We start from the raw sequence: 21,675 nt of genomic DNA on the forward strand, positions 1-21,675 counted from the left end.
ACAATTATATTGATTTCCAGTTACATACAATCATTTCAATCAAGGATATTCTTTACCTCATAATGAATGCCTAATAATACTCACACTTGAGGCTATGAGGCTTTATGAGCTATGCAGCTTTGTATAAGTAATGTCAGAACTAAAGGAAATGCTGTACTTTGCCCTTCCTTCTACTGATATGTAGTGTCACTGCAATGTTAGCTTGTTGGTAATTGAAATTATATGAAGTTTTTAATCTAAGGGTGCATACACACATTAAACTTTGATTGGCCAATCACTGTACAATTTCACCACTTCCATGTAGTATGAAGGTCAACAGATTTTGAATACTATGAACAGATTGTGCTCTCCTACTACACGGAGCTGGTAAAATTGGCCAATCATAATTGGATGTGTGTACCAGGCTTCAGCCTTATTTAATGTCCCCCCTTTATGAGTCTTGATTGCTGTTAAGCAACAATGTAAAGGTGCCCCGATCAGCAATGATTGTTCAGGCACTCAAACTGGGATCACATGTATAATCCAATCAGATCCAATCAGCGGGATCATATGTGAAAACAGATTGATGGAATAATTGATGTAGAAGATAAATAATCTTGTGATTTGCATAGAACTGAGCAAAGTTTGGGAAAAATCCAGTTTCTGATGCTTGTGAATAGTTCTCTACAGCCTTCAAGTCAACCATTGTGTCCAGAGTTGTTACTGTACCGCACAGAAATCGTCATAGGGCTAATCCACATGGTTACTAGAGATGGCCAATGAGGTTCTGTCTTGTAATTGGGCCATTCAGAATTGACAGGAAGTTCATCATATTGCTATAATTTGAGCCTGCATACAATTTAGATTTAATTTGCATGCAGCATGCAATTATGCACATCCCATTAAACCTCTCTAATGGTTACCAAGCGATTGAGAGCTGAACAGACAATCTCAGGCCTCTTTTCCATGGATGCCTGAAAGCGGTGCGTTCGCACATGCACATTTTCTCATGGACAATCATTAGCAATCATTTAGCTACTAAAGCAAAAATTGTTATTGTAGACAAACGCACACAGTGTATTTGTATGTAAAAAAAAGGTGCATTTTCTTCATAGACAGATATGATCCCTCCCTAAAGCATTAAAATACTGTCAGACGAAACAATAAAAGCTCATAAGTATTTTTAGCCAATTAACACTAAATAAGAGATCTTAGGAAAGTTCTATTTAATGCTGGGTACACATTATGGCTAGAAACCCACTAGGAGAGCTTTTCTGAGCGCTTTGCGATTTGAAAAGCTCTAGCTAATGTAATGCTATGGGTGTGATCCCACTTGAGTGATGTGATTTTATAAAACTCCCCCATAGCATTGCATTACCAAGAGCTTTTTCAAATCACTCACGCTTAGAAAACACTTCCAGTGGGTTTCTGGCCTATGAGATTTTCTGTCCGATTTACTGTCAGATTGATTATTTCCAACATGTCCGATCTGCTTTCCGATCGATTCCTAAACATTTTCCGATCGATTTCCTATTAAAGTGAACCGAAATCGATCGGAAAATGCTAAGTGTGTACCCAGCATTCGAGTAGAACTAGAGATACAATTGTTTATCTCATCAGTACCAACCACAATGGAGTGAAGCCGTGTTGTAAAGCTGAGTCGGCTGAAATTCCTGCACAATCCTGTGAGAAACTGATAACATTGTAAAAAAAAAACAAAAACGATTGCTTTAATTTATTACTGCTAAAGATGGTTGTACAGGCTATTAAAGCATGGGGCGTACTTAGTTATTTACACTTGGCTTCTGCTTTTTGGCTTCTTTTGTGTTACATAAATGGCATGGTGAAGTATAAAGTGTGTTTTACACCTACCGTTATATTTAAGTAATTTTCAAGCCTTCTAAGGAACAAATTATTTTTTGTTTTCTGTTTTTTATGTCCATATGTGTAAAACCTTAGAGTTGAAAGAGGGTGAACTGTTTTCCCCCCTCATCACATTGTGTTTCCACTTCTTACCTTATTTATACGTTGTATTCTGAGTTTTAATGTGCGAAATATACTATGGTCTTGTGAAGCTAAAATAATAACCATCGATAATCTATTTTGCACTGCAGGTGAGAAGCATTCTTTACATAGACAGCAGTCTGTACCTCAGCAGTCCTCCCCTGCAGTCATGGGCAAGCTGGCAGAACAAGTCCTCTTGAACACTGCTGGGCTATCTGAAAGAGAAGCATTTCGGTTAGAAAAATTCAGACAGCTTCTTGCTGGTCCAAACACCGACCTTGGTAAGTGTCTATGTCAAAAAACATTGTAAAGTGTGTGTGTGCATGTATGTGTATGTATGTATGTATGTATGCATGCATGCATGCATGCATACATACATACATACATACATACATACATACATACATACATACATACATACATACATTGTGTTGTAGTATTGTCATGGCTGATTTTATTTTAAGCATCAAATTGAGCACTAAAGATGAATTATACAAGCTCAGTTACGGGTTTCACTTATAGTTGTAACTCATGTTTTAAAAAGGCAATTGCTCCAAGATTATTCATATTGTATATACAGTAGGATCCTGTTACAGTAAACTCTGATATAGTAAACCTCTGGATATAGTAAATTCAGTCCTCAGGTCCCATCAATTCACTAAGATCATGCTAGAGATAATAAGGCAAGAGAAAACTTACCTCCACACGTGAGAGAGTTATCTTACCTCTTCATTCCTTAAGTTACCTCTCCTGTAGTTAATTTACCTCCTCTGTAGTTGATTTACCTCCTCTGTAGTTAATTTACCTCCTCTGTAGTTATTTTCACATGCAGCTAATTAACAGCTTGTCTTTAACTCTGGAGTTATTTTAAGGATTGGAGAGTTAATTTAAAGACAGTTAACTTTAGGCTTGCCTGAGGTAAAATGTTTCCTGAATACTACATGCCTTATCACCATGGTAACAACTCTAGAAGAGTTATTAAAGACAGGAGATAAGTTTAGTGAATTGAGGCCATTGTGTAAATATACAATGTATGACCAATTCTGATATAGTGAACTACGTTTCCTGGTCCGGCATTAATACAAAAATACAGTTTGTATGACTGTTTTATTGACTGTTCAATCAGACTTCACAACGATAAATACTCTCCCCTCCCATTTAACAAAATAACAAGGAGAGGGGGATCACAAGCCACAATCCCTTGGTTTGGTTAGCCACTGTGGTGGTGACCGTGACCTGAGCCTCAATCACTTATCCTTAGTAAAGGTTAAGGAAGGTGGAGGACAGAAGTAATTCAGGGCAGACCAAGTTCAATACCAGCACTTTGAATATAGTAGGTAGCAGAACCAAGTGAGGGCTGAAATGCCACGGATGTGGTGGCATACTGAGCTGTCAGAAGAGAGCAACTGGATTTCTGCTGGAATGCTTAATGAATGTCATTGCACATATGATATACATGCTTGTGCCAGTGTATCTGTTAGCAAGTCAGAACCATATATTACCATGTACACTTTGTTAAACAAAGTGCATGTGTGAGCTTTAGCTGTACCAACCTGCAGAGCAGTCACCGGCCCATGTGCAGCCAAGACTCCGCTGACTTTCATGCATTAATAATTTAAAATTAATATTTTGTGAAATCTCATAGAAGATGGTGCTTCAACTGAATTTCAAGAAGTGGATAAGTCAATTATCTTCTATGCTTCAGGTTTTTATTTGCATATAAAATGTATTTACCATTTTTTGTACACACACACACACACACACACACACACACACACACACACACACACACCTCATTTTGGATAGCTCGCCATTACTTAACAGGCATGAAGGTCATTCACACACTGTATGTGAAGTGTTTCATTCTTTGTCTGAACTGAGCAGCATTTCTTTTTCCATCTCCTTATTTTATATGTAATTTTTTTAAGCCATTGACATTAGCATCCTTTCTGTGTGAAGGAAGAGCCGTTTTGTATTTTGGATAACTGTGAATGAAAATACAGCACACAAGCGTTTAGAAATACAGGTCTATTTAAATGCAACAAGCCATCAGGAACCCATTATGATATAAATTGTTACAGAGCATCCACATTTGAATATAAAAGAAAATCTTGCTTTCAGTGTATTGAGATATATGTAAAATACAAACTTTAGACTACGCTTTCAAATCATTTCTTAAAGCTTATACTTGGTCCATTTTTCAGTGGCATAACTTATGTATTATTGTAATGCTTGCACTTGTACATCTGGCTGCTAAACAGTGTACAGATTTAAAGAAAAAGGATGGTGTGATTAATTTTTATGTTGCACAGTCATCTACTAAAGCACGTCTTGACACTGCTGAATACATTTGGATAAAAGTTGCAAGAGACATGGGGAGAAAATTCTACCCTGAAAAATGTGAATTATAGAGATGATATAAGCTTTGCAGGTCTTGATTAATGTGCTATATAGTAGATCCAAATGAATTAAAAAAAAAGAAAGTCAAAATGGTTTTGTGATATTCAAAGCACCAGTAAAAATACAGTGTACTGTAACCAATAAATATAAATTGTACCTGTATGTAGAACACTCATTTAAAGTTTGGACAGGGAGTACATATCCTAGAAAGAAAAATGGTAACGTAACACTGCAGCTTAGTTCCAAGATCTTAGAGCAGACCACAGTAATTTTCCATGGCAGTGACCTTGGCTGGCCCAATGATGGACTGTGCTGGTCATGAAAGACCCATACAAGGGAGCAGCATCACCCATCTAATGACCAATAACTTGCTACCCCACAACATAGAAAGTCCCATCAGCCTTAACTGCCACCAAGCCACCAAACTGCAGGACCGTATTGGCTGGTACGAAAGTAAAGCTCTGAAGGGTGTCGAGAACCACACCAGTGGATGAAGAACAAAGTTCATCACAGATAGAATAGTCGCTCAAGACGCAGAACAGTCAACCTACAGACCACCTGGATTGAATACAGTAAAGCCAGAGACTCAATGCCCCATCTCTAGTTGTGAATGCTTATTACTATACAAAGTCAACAGGACTCTAAAGGTGACGACTAATGATCCAATCTTTTTCATCAAATTTTACCAAATCTATGTAATATAAGGGTAAACTGAGTGAATACACTGAATTGATAATTTAGGCAGTACCGTATAATACATAGAAATGGTAAGGTTGGATGAAAAAGATTGGATCGTTAGTGGCCACCTTTAGAGCATTTTTCAAGTAGTCAATTACCAAGGGGTGAGCAGCACAAACCAAAATTTACTGCAATTTTTTTTGCAAAGTATGCAAGCAGCAATGGAGATCCCCAATCTCCACAGAAAAATATATAATAAATGCAGAGGGGCTGCAGCACACAACAGGAAACAGTGACAGGGGCTCTTGGTTACGCTTTAACGCGCTTAAGCTCACCAACTGCGCCAAGGTGTCCCCAATCTGGTGAGTCCTACTTTACCATGCAAATTGCCAGTTTTTATAAGCAGTCTAGTGGGAACTAATCTAAGAACCCAGAGTCAACTAAATGGGAGAAAAGGAAATTAAAAACACCTCACCTTTCACTCGCTACCAGATGAACTCTCTGAACATGTGCTATGCACTAATTTATATGCTTAAAGGGACTCCTAGCAGTGCAGAAAGTATGGAAAGATGCATATCATTTTAAAGCTCTCTTTCTCCTCTTTCCAATGATATATAAACCACCGCCCTACTCCTTTTAGTTTTTGCTATTTTTGCAATTGAAATTGCCGCGGCCGCGATTTCCATCCCAAAAATAGAGAAAACGAAAAGGCGTAGGGTGACGATTTAGGTGTCGCCAGAAAGAGGAGAAAGAGAGCTTTAAAATGATATCCATCTTTCCATAGTTACTTGTATTACACAGGACGACACATTCCCCAGTGTCAGCAGCTCCATTCAGCAGAATAGAGCTGCTGACTTTAGGAAAAAGTCGCCCTGTGTAATACAATGTAACTATGGAAAGATGCATATCATTTTAAAGCTCTCTTTCTCCTCTTTCTGGCGACACCTAAATCGTCGCCCTACGCCTTTTAGTTTTCTCTATTTTTGGGATGGAAATCGCGGCCGCGTCAATTTCAATTGCAAAAATAGCGAAAACTAAAAGGCGTAGGGCGGCGGTTTATATATCATTGGAAAGAGGAGAAAGAGAGTTTTAAAATGATATGCATCTTTCCATAGTTTCTGCACTGCTCGGAGTCCCTTTAACTGTGCTAGAGGTAGGCGTGGCTATGCAGGCTCACAGGGGAAAACGTAGTCAATGTGATGGCAGAAAACACAAATGGAAGTTATTTGAATACAGCCAAGTGACCATCGAATGTGACCTATACCAAGGTGATGCATTGACCCTGCTTCTGGTCCTGCATAAGCTTTAACCTTTTGCTAATCGCAAGGACTGAATATGGATACCAGCTTCACAGCCATTGTTTCTACATGAATAACTTCAAGAGGTATTTAAAGAGAAAACAAGACATTGGCCATTGTCCAGTTCACTTTTGCGATAATTTTTCATGTTATAAAAAAATAACTTTTCACCACTTCGCAATGGAAAAAGTACTATAGATAGGTAAAATCAAACTCATGGAGCATTTTCTTGCATGGTGGTAGCTTTAAAGGTTTTTTATTGGTAAGATTTGAAAATACCTCCTTGAAGAATACTCAAGAGAAAAGTTAAAAGGGGCCATAAACTATTGGATCAATTTGACATGGATTTGCAGTGCGGATACTGGAATGTCATACAGACTGTGAAAATGCGCTGCTGCGGGAAAAGAGAAAGCAAAATTTGGTGAGTTTTAGCAAGCTCCCTGAATAAAATAATTGAAACATTCAGGAATATGTAAGTGAGATGGTGTGCAAAACGGAGCCATTGAGATAATGCCAGCAGCTGATATACAGTAGCAGTAAAAAGTACCGTGTATATACTCGCATATAAGCCGAGGTACCCACTTTTCCCCCATAAACTAGGAAAAAGTGATTGACTCCCATATAAGCCCCCCCCCCCAGTATAGCCTCAGGATTAATAACCAGATGTGCCCCCAATATGAGGCATCCCAATACCTAGTAAAAAAAAAAAAGTCAGATGTGCTCCCAGTATGAGACATCCCCCCTCCCCAAAGTCAAATAGGCCCCCAGTATGGAGCAGAGGATCTCCCCATAGCCAGATGTGCATCCATGTCTCTGCTAATTGCCCCTCACATCTCCTTCGCTCCCAGCCTCTTCTTGACACAAATCCTGCTGACAACCAGGACATTGCCCAAGACAAATCTTCCACACCCTGGAGTCTGGACTCTCAAATGTTGCTAACTAAAGTGCATTTCCCTATGATGGCAGATGATGAGTCTCAATAGACATAGGACAAATCAGTAAGGTGAAGCTGGACTCACCAGGGCACTAAAGTACTTCCCACAGGATCTGCAAAGCTGCAAGCAGGGAATATAACATTTCCTTGTAAACTAAACACAGCCCATTCTGCAATGAATACTTTGCTTCCATCTCCTCTGCACGTCTGATCTCCATGTGCACTTTACAGCTGACTTCCTGACTGCTGCCATCTACTGGGCATGTGCTGAAGACAGCAAAGCATGTAGGGAGATGTAGTTTCTTGAAGCCCGACATTTACTTGTAACTTTGACTGTCATTACCCTGCTCCCTCCACACACGCTGAAGCCTGGAAATGTACAGTTGCTTCTTGTATTCTCAATGCTGCATCCTCCGTGGCAATGCTGTGCTATTATGTGCCGATAGATGTGTTTATGTGACAGGCGGCCACACGCTGTGTTATTATGCCCGGATCTGTATACTGTGGCTGCAGCTCACTATCAGAGCTTCATGATAACGAGCTGCAGCCATGGCAGTATACAGATCCGGGCATAATAACAGCGTGTGGTGGCTGCCTGTCACATAAACACATCTATTGGCACATAACAGCACAGCATTGCCATGGAGGATGCAGCATTGAGAATACAAGAAGACACTGAACATTTCCCGGCTTCAGCATGTCGGGAGGGAGGGGAGTAAAAACTGAAAGTTACAGCAAAAGGATTCTTGCTCTCTGCAATGCTGCACGGCTCTCGGGAACATCAGTCTGTTTACTGCTGTGCTAACGCTGCTACGGGCATGGGAAGGACAGACAGTGGGGGCACAGCCAGCTGACTCGCATAGAAGCCGAGGGGTGGACTTTTCAGCACATTTTTTGTGCTGAAAAATTCGGCTTCTATGCGAGTATATACGGTATGTGAACCCTTAAGAATTATATGGATTTCTCCACAAATTGGTCATAAAATGTGATCTGATCTTCATCTAAGTCACAACAATAAACGAACACAATGGGCCATATGCAATTCACCTTTTCACCTGAGTTTTCTCCTAGGAGATCATTTTTCATCTTCACATTAAAATACCTTTCCAGCACTTTTCAACTAAAAAAGTACCAAAAAGTAAGTGAAAAAGGACTAATAAAATTATTTTGAGCATTTTATTGCTTTCTGATGGCTTAAAATGCATTCTATTGACAAATGTAAAAATATCACTTAGGAGAAAACTCATGAGAAAAAGTTAATTGCATATGGGCCAATCTGCTTAACGTAATACCACACAAATAGTTAAAGGGTTCTATGTTTTTATTAAATACGCCATGTAAACATTCACAGTGCAGGTGGAAAAAGGTATGTGAACTCTTGGATTTAATAACTGGTTGAACCTACTTTGGCAGCAATAACTTCAACCAAACGTTTCCTGTAGTTGCAGATCAGACGTGCACAATGGTCAGGGGTGATTTTTGACCATTTCTCTTTACAGAAGTGTTTTAAATTCAGCATTATTCTTGGGATGTCTGGGGTAAATCGCTTTCTTGAGGTCATGCCACAACATCTCAATCGGGATGAGGTCAGGACTCTAATTGGGCCACTCGAGAAGCCGTATTTTCTTCTGTTTAAAGTGAACCTAAAGCCACGGGAAAAAAATGAGATGAACTCACCTGGGGCTTCCCTCCGCCCCCTGCAGCCGATCGGTGCCCCCGCCGTGCCTCCGCGATGCTTCGGCACCCGCCGGCGAACACTTCCGGTTTGGCCGTCACCGGCCGACAGGCATGGGAACGCGAGTGATTGTTCGCGTTCCCAGCCTGTATATCGCCCCCTATGCTGCTATTGCGGCCTCCTGACCTCCTCGGTGACGGCCAAACCGGAAGTGTTCGCCGGCGGGTGCCGAAGCATCGCAGAGGCACGGCGAGGGCACCGATCGGCTGCAGGGGGCTGAGGGAAGCCCCAGGTGAGTTCATCTCATTTTTTTTCCCGTGGCTTTAGGTTCACTTTAAGCCAATCTGTTGTTGATTTACTTCTATGCTTTGGGTCGTTACCCTGTTGCAACACCCATCTTCTGCTGAGCTTCAGCTTGTGGACAGATGGCCTAAAGTTGTCCTACAAAATGTCTTGATAAGCTTGGGAAATCGTTTTTGTCTAAGCCTCTTAAGGACCGTAGGCTTAAACCCCCCTTGTAACCAGGCTATTTTTTACAATTCAGTGCCCCGCAGCTTTAAGGGGTCGCTACAGAGCACTACAACATTGGCACACTAATTATCTCCCCCCCTTTTTAGCCCACCAATAGAGATTTATGTTGTTGGGCGCTGATAGCTGCTGCAGGCTGCTTTTTTTTTTATTTTTATTTTTTATTATTTGTTGTTTTTTTTAAAAATACATTTGTGTTTTTTTTTTTTGTTTTTTTTAACTACACCCCTCCCTCCCCCCCACTAGCCAATCCTAGCGATCAGCTCTCATAGACATCTGCCTATGCGAGCCAATCGCTCTTTGTGCCTCTCAAGGGGACAGCCGAGCATCATGGCTGTCCCCAGTACAGCGCTGTACAATGTAACAGTCTCCTAGAAGCGATCGCCGCTGGGAGACTGATGGCAGAGCGTTGGTGCGCACGATCTCCTGCAAAACGCCACCAGGACTGCACACAATTGGCGTTGGGCTATCCTGGGGCTGCCGCCGCATCCCCGCCGATTGGCGTGGATCGGTCTTTAAGGAGTTGAAGGACAACTGAAGTGAGAGGTATACGGAGGCTGCCATATTTATTTCCTTTTTAAACAATACCAGTTGCCTGGCAGCCCTGTTAGTCTATTTGGCTGCAGTGGTGTCTGAATAACACCATAAACCAGCATGCAGCTAATCTTGTCAGATCTGACAATAATGTCAAACACCTGATCTCCTGCATGCTTGCTCAAGGTCTGTGGCTAAAAATATTAAAAGCAGAGGGTCAGCAGGATAACCAGGCAGCTGGTATTGTTTACAAATAAATAACTATGGCAGCCCCCAAATCCCTCTTGTTACAGTTGTCCTTTAAATGATAGCAATCCGTCCAGGCCCTGACGCAGTGTAGCAGCCCCAAACCATGATGCCCCCACCACCATACTTCACAAGTTGGGATGAAGTTTTGATGCAGGTGTGCTGTGCCTCATTTTCTCCTCACATAGTGTTGTGTGTTTCTTCCAAACAACTAAAAGTTTGTTTCATCTGTTCACAGAATGTTTTGCCAGTGCTGCTGTGGAACATCCAGGTTCTCTTTTGCAAACTTTAAATGTGCAGCAATGTTTTTTTTGGTTTTTTTTGGACAGTGGCTTTCTCTGTTGTATCCTTCCATGAACTCCATTCTTTTATAGTGTTCTAAGTATCATAGATTTGCTAACAGAGATGTTAGCATATGCCATAGACTTTTGCAGACACTCTAGGATGATTCTTCACCTCATTGAGCATTCTGAGCTGTGCTCTTGCAGTCATTTTTACAAGAAAGGCTACTCCTAGGGAGAGTAGCACAAGTGCTGAACTTTCTCCATCTATAGATAATTTGTCTTACCGTGGATTGATGAACAGCAAGGCTTTTGGAGATACTTTTATAACCCTTTCCAGGTTTATGCAAGTCATAATGCTTAATCATGGGTCTTCTGAGAGGCATCATTCAATCAGGGAATTCTTGGGAAAAGCAAACCCAAAACTGGTGTGTGTTTTTATAGGGCAGGGCAGCTGTAACCAACACCTCAAATCTCATCTCATTGATTGGACTCCAGCTGGCTAACACCTCACTCCAATTAGCTTTTGGAGATGTCATTAGTCTAGGGGTTCACATACTTTTTCCACCTGCACTGTGAATGTTTACATGGTGTGTTCAATAAAAACATGGAAACATTTAATTATGTGTGTGATATTAGTTTAAACAGACTGTGATTGTCTATTGTTGTGACTTAGATGAAGATCAGATCACATTTTATGACCAATTTGGCAGAAACCCAAGGGCTCACATACTTTTTACTGCTACTGTATATTGAAGATCTAGCATAGAAAGTGCTTTGTCATGACAAGGCCTGCATGGCATGTACCAATGACATATTGCTGGAAAAGTTTAAACCTAGATCCTTCTCTGATTGATTGAAATCTGATCAGAGAGGGATGTATCCCTACCACACACTGCAAAGAGATTTTTAATAGATTTAAGCTTGTAATCTATTAATCCATGGGACCACTGCGACAGGGCCGGCTGATGCCCCCCCCCCCATTTCTTCTGCCAAATAGGGCAATGCAAAGTTCTTGCAGCAAAGCACACTCCCCCATTCACCTTCTGTCTCCATCCAGGCGTGGCTGGATAGTGTACTGGTTAAGGGCACCACCTTTGACATGGGAGACCAGGTTTTGAATCTTGGCTAGGATCAGTACCTATTCAGTAAGGAGTTCAATGCAATACTTCCTTACACTGCAGAGTGGCCTCTTGAGCGCGTCCCAGTGGCTGCAGCTCTTGAACGCTTTGAGTCCGACAGGAGAAAAGCGCTATGCAAATGTTCCTAGTACAAATGATTATCAACAGATTATCACTGCTGGGGAGCCTGTTCTCTGGCCAACATCTGAGCACCCGCTACACTCAGAAGCAGGTGTGTACCAATCCATGTCAATGCATATGCTGTCCAAAAAAGTGGTCATGTATGTGCCACAATAGACAAACTCAAACACAGTGGAGAATGGGCCCATAATAATTAAATGAACAAGCAGAAAGTTTTGGACTCATTTGTTTAGTTGCATTATGGTTACCTAGTTTATAAGACTTTCTGGAAAAACAAATGCTGATTTAGTTCATATTAATTAAGAAATCCTGAATAGTCAAAGTGTTTACAAACTTTTAAGCACCTCCGTAAGCAACAGATGTTTTGTAAAACAACCCTTTTGTGTGCTGTGTAAGATGTTCTGTACAGTTCTAAACTTTGTATTTAACACATGGGATCAGAGGAAAGGGGAGGTAACACTCACACTAATATTAGCAAACTAGGGTTGTAAAGGGTAGGGATGCTAATCAAAAGAACAATTTCCTTTAAAAATCTAATTAGTGCGAGATACTAAGCTAAATATCACAGATGTGAGTACATTAATATGACCTACCAATGGTCTCACTGTTTTCAATTTTTGAAGGTGTCAGAATTAATTCTGTATTACTAATGATGCTACACAGATTGGCCAACAGAGACAGGCTTGCCGTGTGTGCTGTCAGAAGCCATAATTTAACTTGTTCTGATGGACACTAAAAATTACCACACTGAGTTGTTAAAATGAGATCATTTAAGTAAAGCTAATTAATGTTCTGACTATACACATAGTGTGGGTGCAGCTGCTTTCTCCAATCTTTCCTTTAAAGGGTTTCACAGTGTCTGGTGTCATTTTGTGAAAGTCGCTGAAGGATTATCAGTTACAAGCAAACGTGTTACCTCAAGGTTAAAAAATAGTACTAATTGGGGAGGAAATATATATAGTGTTTTGTGCATATCAATATTGACTAGTGTTTTTTAGAAGAAAAAAAAATATTTCAACCCTGGCGTGGTATTGAGGTATAGATTTCTATAATTTTGCATGTTTGCGTAGGTATTAGAGTTATTTTAAGTTTTGACTGTTTGATAAAAAATTACCATTTCATTGACACTTGTTTCTTTTAAACTGCTGTGCAGCATTCTGCAAAGTTAAATAGTTTTATTTAATTGCTACTTGTCCAGCTTTAATGGACTATAGTGTAGGAACTGAGTAATGTAATTGGACACAGTGAACCACAGAATTGTCTATTTTTATACTGTTACTAAATGCAATGATTTAAAGCCCTTAGGCTATAGCGAAGCAGGTTGAGAAGATTAGTTAAGGTGCTTTGATAAGGCTTGGCACTGTTAGAGGCTTTTCAGTATATCCAGCTTGTAGCTAGCATTCAAAGACCTTCTAGTTGTGTGTACAGTGCTGAAGGATAAGGTGGTATGGATACTGCCTTGTTACATGTTCGAAGAGGATGGCTTGTTTATTGCACTGCTTTTTAAAGAAATACACAGCAAGCAACTGATTGCAAGTGGGGGATTATTGTGTGTGTGTGTATGTGTGTGTGTTTGCCTGAAATTCTGAAAGCAGACTCAAAATACTGTCTGAATTAAACAAATAAATGTATTATTGGTACCCAAAAAGATGCAACGCGTTTCGCAGGCACAGCCTGCTTCATCAGGCAATAAGATAGGGGGCAAACAGGAGCTCGTCAGTAGCATGAATAGCGCCTCTGTGACTAATGTAGCTCAAGAATGTGTTTATTATTATTATTTATGTATATAGCGTTGACATCTTCTGTAGTGATGTACAGAGTGTATTGTCATGTCTCATAACACCTTCAGAGGGGCTCATAATCTAATCCACGTGTAGTGCATCGGTGCCCAATAGGTTGATCGCAATCTACCTGTCCCAGCATCACAGCAAATTTTGCTGCCGGCAGCCTTAGTTCACGGCCGTCGCTGCTCGCAGCTAATCAGGGAAGGGATAGGGAGGGGAGGGGAGGTGCGCTGAAGGGGAGGGCCTCTCTTCTTCCCATCTCTTCCCTGATTGGCCGCGAGCAACGCTGGCAGCAGAATGTGATGGGATGTGGCCATGTTTGTCATCCACGCCGCCTGCCAGACCGAACGCCCGCTCTCTTGGCTGCCGGCTCACTCGTCCGCCCTCCATGAAGGAGGAGCCGCAGACACCACCACTGAAGCTGGAGGAAGGTAAGTGATTATTACTGTGCACCTATACTTAGCTACCTGTACTGGGCACCTATACTTGGCTACCTGTACTGGGCACCTATACTTAACTACCTGTACTGGGCACCTATACTTAACTACCTGTACTGGGCACCTATAGTTAGCTACCTGTACTGGGCACCTATAATTAGCTACTTGTACTGGGCACCTATATTTAGCTACCTGCACTGGGCACCTATACCTAGCTACCTGTACTGGACACCTATACTTAGCTACCTGTACTGGGCACCTATACTTAGCTACCTGTACTGGGCACCTATAGTTAGCTACCTGTACTGGGCACCTATAATTAGCTACTTGTCCTGGGCACCTATATTTAGCTACCTGCACTGGGCACCTATACTTAGCTACATGTACTGGGCACCTATACTTAGTTACCTGTACTGGTAGATCTCTTGGTTGTGGCAAATTTCCAAGTAGCTTGCGAGCCAAAAAAGTGTGGGCACCCCTGGTGTAGTGTATGTATCGTAGTCTAGGGTCAATTTAGGGGGACTTTCCCCATGGAATTGACCTCTGGCCTCGGTCTGTCGTCATTCCTAGTTAATGGGGGAAATTTTCATTATTTTGTTATTTAGCTAGTTGAACCGCTGCGTGATCTCTATGCAATGTTCTTTAGATTCTATATTTCAGTGAATTGTATTGGTATCTTTTTATATGGAGTGTGCATTATGGTTTAATGCACCTGACTGGTGCTCTCTGCGGTCAGATCTTGCTGCTCTGCAGAAATGTGGCCTCTCCTACCCCCTCCCTTGGGCCGGCGTGTGGGGGGAGCGGGGCTTGGTGGGCGCGCTATTGACACCATCGTGTCTGCCCGCCCCCCACTCGATTGGCCTGTGGGTGGGGGTGGACGCCACTCTGGGACTCTGAACTCACCACTTGGAAACAGTAAGAGCTTGATTGGGCAACAAAGGTGGCAATCAAGCTGCCTGTTTGGTGCATAAACCTTTTCCACTACTGGCAATTGCTTGCACTGCATATGTGTGCTTCACAAACTGATGTTCACTACACAGATTATACTGGACTTGCTTACGCTTTTGCCTTGTGCATGTTGACCGCTTAGCTGATACAGTGGCTAGATCTATGCTTTTGTGTTTTGTTTACTTCATACAGTGTACTGGACCAAAGTCATTGCTACAAAGCATTGTCCATTGCTAAAATGAACTGACACGGTGAGGTTTGCTGAGTACGCCTGTTTCGCAAAGACCAGTGTCAAACTATAATATTGCTTTAATGCACTCACTTCTGGAACCTGTTTGTGATCATTGTGTTCAAACACATCGAGGAGCTTACCTGTGGTTGGGGGTCGAGGCCATATGACACTTAATATCTCTCATATCCTTGCAGCCAATTCTAGAGACAAAGTTTAGTGTAACATTAAATTAAACTTCATTTCTTCATATAAACTCTTTTTTGATAAATATGTTTGGCTGCGCAGCCTTTGAGACATTCATTTGCACATGAGCTATTGCTCATGGGAGGAAACCGGAGTGCCCAGAGGATACCCACACAGACACGCAGATAATATACAAACTCCATGCAGATAGTGCCCTGGCTAGGATTTGAACAGTCAAGGTGAGAGTGCTGACCACTAGGTCACCGTGCTGCCCAGCAGTGCAGGGCTTGCAGTTTGATTAACCACTTGAGGACCGTGGGCTTTACCCCCCTTAAGGACCGGCCACTTTTTTTCCGTTCAGACCACTGCAGATTTCACGGTTTATTGCTCGCTCATACAACCTACCACCTAAATGAATTTTGGCTTCTTTTCTTGTCACTAATAAAGCTTTCTTTTGGTGCTATTTGATTGCTCCTGCGATTTTTACTTTTTATTATATTCATCAAAAAAGACATGAATTTTGGCAAAAAAATGATTTTTTTAACTTTCTGTGCTGACATTTTTCAAATAAAGTAAAATTTCTGTATACATGCAGCACGAAAAATGTGGACAAACATGTTTTTTGTTAAAAAAAAACCCATTCAGTGTATATTTATTGGTTTGGGTAAAAGTTATAGCGTTTTACAAACTATGGTGCAAAAAGTGAATTTTCCCATTTTCAAGCATCTATGACTTTTCTGACCACCTGACATGTTTCATGAGGGGCTAGAATTCCAGGATAGTATAAATACCCCCCAAATGACCCCATTTTGGAAAGAAAACATCCCAAAGTATTCACTGAGAGGCTTAGTGAGTTCATAGAAGATATTAATTTTTGTCACAAGTAAGCGGAAAATGACACTTTGTGACAAAAAAAAAAAGTTTCCATTTCTTCTAACTTGCGACAAAAAAAAATGAAATCTGCCACGGACTCACCATGCCCCTCTCTGAATACCTTGAAGTGTCTACTTTCCAAAATGGGGTCATTTATGGGGTGTGTTTACTGTCCTCGCATTTTGGGGGGTGCTAATTTGTAAGCACCCCTGTAAAGCCTAAAGGTGCTCATTGGACTTTGGGCCCCTTAGCGCAGTTAGGCTGCAAAAAAGTGCCACACGTGGTATTGCTGTACTCAGGAGAAGTAGTATAATGTGTTTTGGGGTGTATTTTTACACATACCCATGCTGGGTGGGAGAAATATCTCTGTAAATGACAATTTTTTAATTTTTTTTACACACAATTGTCCATTTACAGAGAACTTTCTCCCACTCAGCATGGGTATGTGTAAAAATACACCCCAAAACACATTATACTACTTCTCCTGAGTACGGCGATACCACGTGTGGCACTTTTTTGCACCCTAACTGCGCTAAGGGGCCCAAAGTCCAATGAGTACCTTTAGGATTTCACAGGTCATTTTGAGAAATTTCGTTTCAAGACTACTCCTCACGGTTTAGGGCCCCTAAAATGCCAGGACAGTATAGGAACCCCACAAATGACCCCATTTTAGAAAGAAGACACCCCAAGGTATTCCGTTAGGAGTACGGTGAGTTAATAGAAGATTTTATTTTTTGTCACAAGTTAGCGGAAAATGACACTTTGTGAAAAAAACCAATAAAAATCAATTTCCGCTAACTTGTGACAAAAAATAAAATCTTCTATGAACTCACCATACTACTAACAGAATACCTTGGGGTGTCTTCTTTCTAAAATGGAGTCATTTGTGGGGTTCCTATAATGTCCTGGCATTTTAGGGGCCCTAAACCGTGAGAAGTAGTCTTGAAACAAAATTTCTCAAAATGACCTGTGAAATCCTAAAGGTACTCATTGGACTTTGGGCCCCTTAGCGTACTGAGGGTGTAAAAAAGTGTCACATGTGGTACCGCCGTACTCAGGAGAAGTAGTATAATGTGTTTTGGGGTGTATTTTTACACATACCCATGCTAAGTGGGAGAAATATCTCTGTAAATGACAATTGTTTGATTTTTTTTTTACACACAATTGTCCATTTACATTGAAATTTCTCCCACCCAGCATGGGTATGTGTAAAAATACACCCCAAAACACATTATACTACTTTTCCTGAGTACGGCGGTACCACATGTGTGACACTTTTTTGCAGCCTAGGTGCGCTAAGGGGCCCAACGTCCTATTCGCAGGTCATTTTGAGGCATTTGTCTTCTAGACTACTCCTCGCGGTTTAGGGCCCCTAAAATGCCAGGGCAGTATAGGAACCCCACAAGTGACCCCATTTTAGAAAGAAGACACCCCAAGGTATTCCGTTAGGAGTACGGTGAGTTAATAGAAGATTTTATTTTTTGTCACAAGTTAGCGGAAAATGACACTTTGTGAAAAAAACCAATAAAAATCAATTTCCGCTAACTTTTGACAAAAAATAAAATCTTCTATGAACTAGTCATACACCTAACAGAATACCTTGGGGTGTCTTTTTTTCTAAAATGGGGTCACTTGTGGGGTTCCTATACCGACCTGGCATTTTACGGGCCCAAAACCGTGAGTAGTCTGGAAACCAAATGTCTCAAAATGACTGTTCAGGGGTATAAGCATCTGCAAATTTTGATGACAGGTGGTCTATGAGGGGGCGAATTTTGTGGAACCGGTCATAAGCAGGGTGGCCTTTTAGATGACAGGTAGTATTGGGCCTGATCTGATGGATAGGAGTGCTAGGGGGGTGACAGGAGGTTATTGATGGGTGTCTCAGGGGGTGGTTAGAGGGGAAAATGGATGCAATCAATGCACTGGGGAGGTGATCGGAAGGGGGTCTGAGGGGGATCTGAGGGTTTGGCCGAGTGATCAGGAGCCCACACGGGGCAAATTAGGGCCTGATCTGATGGGTAGGTGTGCTAGGGGGTGACAGGAGGTGATTGATGGGTGTCTCAAGGTGTGATTTAGAGGGGGGAATAGATGCAAGCAATGCACTGGCGAGGTGATCAGGGCTGGGGTCTGAGGGCATTCTGAGGGTGTGGACGGGTGATTGAGTGCCCTAGGGGCAGATAGGGGTCTAATCTGATAGGTAGCAGTGACAGGGGGTGATTGATGGGTAATTAGTGGGTGTTTAGGGTAGAGAACAGATGTAAACACTGCACTTGGGAGGTTATCGGACGTCGGATCTGCGGGCGATCTATTGGTGTGGGTGGGTGATCAGATTGCCCGCAAGGGGCAGGTTAGGGGCTGATTGATGGGTGGCAGTGACAGCGGGTGATTGATGGGTGGCAGTGACAGGGGGTGATTGATGGGTGGCAGTGACAGGGGGTGATTGATGGGTGATTGATAGGTGATTGACAGGTGATCAGTGGGTTATTACAGGGGAGAACAGATGTAAATATTGCACTGGCGAATTGATAAGGGGGGTCTGAGGGCAATCTGAGCATGTAGGCGGGTGATTGGGTGCCCGCAAGGGGCAGATTAGGGTCAGATCTGATGGGTAACAGTGACAGGTGGTGATAGGGGGTGATTGATGGGTGATTGATGGGTAATTAGTGGGTGTTTAGAGGAGAGAATAGATGTAAACACTGCGCTTGGGTGGTGATCTGATGTCGGATCTGCGGGCGATCTATTGGTGTGGGTGGGTGATCAGTTTGCCCGCAAGGGGCAGGTTAGGGGCTGATTGATGGGTGGCAGTGACAGGGGGTGATTGACAGGTGATCAGTGGGTTATTACAGGGAAGGACAGATGTAAATATTGCCCTGGCGAATTGATAAGGAGGGGGGGGTCTGAGGGCAATCTGAGCGTGTAGGCGGGTGATTGGGTGCCCGCAAGGGGCAGATTAGGGTCTGATCTGATGGGTAACAGTGACAGGTGGTGATAGGGGGTGATTGATAGGTAATTAGTGGGTGTTTAGAGGAGAGAAAAGATGTAAACACTGCACTTGGGTGGTGATCTGATGTCGGATCTGCGGGCGATCTATTGGTGTGGGTGGGTGATCAGATTGCCCGCAAGGGGCAGGTTAGGGGCTGATTGATGAGTGGCAGTGACAGGGGGTGATTGATGGGTGATTGACAGGTGATCAGGGGGGATAGATGCATACAGTACATGGGGGGGGGGTCTGGGGAGAATCTAAGGGGTGGGGGGTGATCAGGAGGGAGCAGGGGGCAGGGGGGGGATTAAAAAAAATAGCGTTGACAGATAGTGACAGGGAGTGATTGATGAGTGATTAGGGGGGTGATTGGGTGCAAACAGGGGTCTGTGGGGTGGGCAGGGGGGGGTCTGATGGGTGCTGTGGGCGATCTGGGGCGGGGGGCGGGGAAATCGGTGTGCTTGGTGCAGACTAGGGTGGCTGCAGCCTGCCCTGGTGGTCCCTCGGACACTGGGACCACCAGGGCAGGAGGCAGCCTGTATAATACACTTTGTAAATAATACAAAGTGTATTATACACTTTGTATGCGGCGATCGTCGGGTTAACATCCCGCCGGCGCTTCCGTATGGCCGGCGGGATGTTGCGGTGGGTGAGCGGAGGCGGAGGATCGCGTCACGGATGACGCGATCGCTCCGCCCATGCTACTACAAGGACCGCCGCCATTTGTCAGTACGGCGGTCCTTGCGGGGTCCACTTCCCGGCCGCCAATTGTCAATACGGCGGTCGGGAAGTGGTTAAACATTGCCAATACCGTCTTTCCCGAATATATGACACTGTCTTATATTGACGTATTTTTTTTTTGGGGGGGGGGGGGATGTGCTAGGGCTTATTTTCAAGGGGGGAGGGGCTCACTCTCAGGAGAGGGGTAGATGCTTTTAGTGTATGGAGAGGTGTGTGGTCTCTTACCGCACCTCCTTTGTGGCTGCATCAACCTCCGTTCCTTGTAATTGCTCTGGTGACCGGCTTAGTATTGAAGCGGTTCGGGGCGCACTTTCACCCTCATACTGTTGCTGTATGCAAGGTTGGCTCTGCGCGCACGCTCACCTCTTGTCATGATCAATGTGCACCCGGCTGATGCATCTCAGGCGCACATTGATAATGATGGCACATTGATAATGATGAGAGGGGAGCACAGGCGCAGAGCCAACCTTGCATACAGCGTTAGCGTGAGGGTAAAAGGGCGCCTCGAACAGCTTCAATACTATGCTGGTCACCAGAGCAATTACAAGGAATGGAGGGGGAAGCAGCCACAAGGGAGGTGCGGTAAGAGACCACACACCTCCCCTACACACAAAGCATCCTATTTAAAGCGTAATATAACCCTGCATTTCAACTTTGCTCTAAAACATTATTTACAGTATATTATATGCAACCAGCATTTTTTTTTTTACTAGACCAGCATTGGAATGGTTACACAGGGCTTTAAAGTCCCTGGAGATTTTTGCAGACGCATCCGAACTTGAGTTAGATACTCATATGCGTCCCAAACTAGAACACAGCACTTTTAGACATAGGTGAACAGGGTTTTTCCTTAAGCCAGGGGTTCTTCTTTAGTGTTAGCAGTTAGCAGCTGGCAATCATAGAACACAGCTGAAGTGACAGTCACACACTGGTTACTGACAGGTAGCCATGCAGATCAAGAAGGGAAGGACTCTGTGCTTCAACTAAGTTTCCACATTCGGATTGCTACAGCAATGCTGATGTCACATCAGATGTCTTTGCAACTTTTGGTTATAATTGGAAGTCAGGTATGGATAGGTATGTATGGGAGAGAGACAGGTTCTTGTAGTGTAACAATTTGTGAAAACATTGGGACAGATGAGCGAGAACAATGACGTTTGCCACTCTGAAATTTTAACAAAAATCAACCATTTCATTTGTCAAGATGCACATGGTGAGTTCAGTTACTTGGTCTGTATAATGACATGTCTGTACACAGTTTCGCTTCTTCCTAGGGGATGCTTATGACCTTTGGAGACTGCTTGCTCACCAGGTTTCCTAGTAAAACATATAGCTAGTATAAAAGGAATGCATTAAATTTCATCTGACGTTTTTTCACACTTAAAGTAGCAGCTAAGGAAGCAATAAGCATCTGTTTTTTCCCGTGTAATCTCCAGAGCAGCATGAGCTTTTGAATTTTTAATGGACTTTAATTAATTCTGCTGGTGTCTTGTACTACTCCATCATGAAGTTCTCTGAAAGGCAGAACCTTTACATTTGTATATTTAATGTTGTGTCTATATGTACTTGAGTTTATGGCTGATTATTTCAAGGAAGCTTCTGCACTTACAAGGCCAGAAGGAGTAGTATATTACTGGCAAGTGTCAGTGTTGCTGGGCAGAATAGTTTAGTTCTGGAA

At 42.7% G+C, this 21,675-nt stretch overlaps 1 protein-coding gene across 1 annotated transcript in view; it reads left to right on the top strand.

Moving 5' to 3' along the window:
* Nucleotides 1-21,675, top strand: part of LOC137563632 (TBC1 domain family member 22A-like) — a 640,427-nt gene that overhangs the window by 56,077 nt on the left and 562,675 nt on the right. The window contains exon 4 of the mRNA XM_068276327.1: nucleotides 2,094-2,264. Coding sequence (XP_068132428.1) covers nucleotides 2,094-2,264 — 171 coding nt within the window. The remainder of the gene's footprint in view (nucleotides 1-2,093; nucleotides 2,265-21,675) is intronic.

Source organism: Hyperolius riggenbachi, chromosome 3 (assembly GCF_040937935.1).
Source record: "Hyperolius riggenbachi isolate aHypRig1 chromosome 3, aHypRig1.pri, whole genome shotgun sequence".
NCBI classification, from domain to species: Eukaryota; Metazoa; Chordata; class Amphibia; order Anura; family Hyperoliidae; genus Hyperolius; species Hyperolius riggenbachi.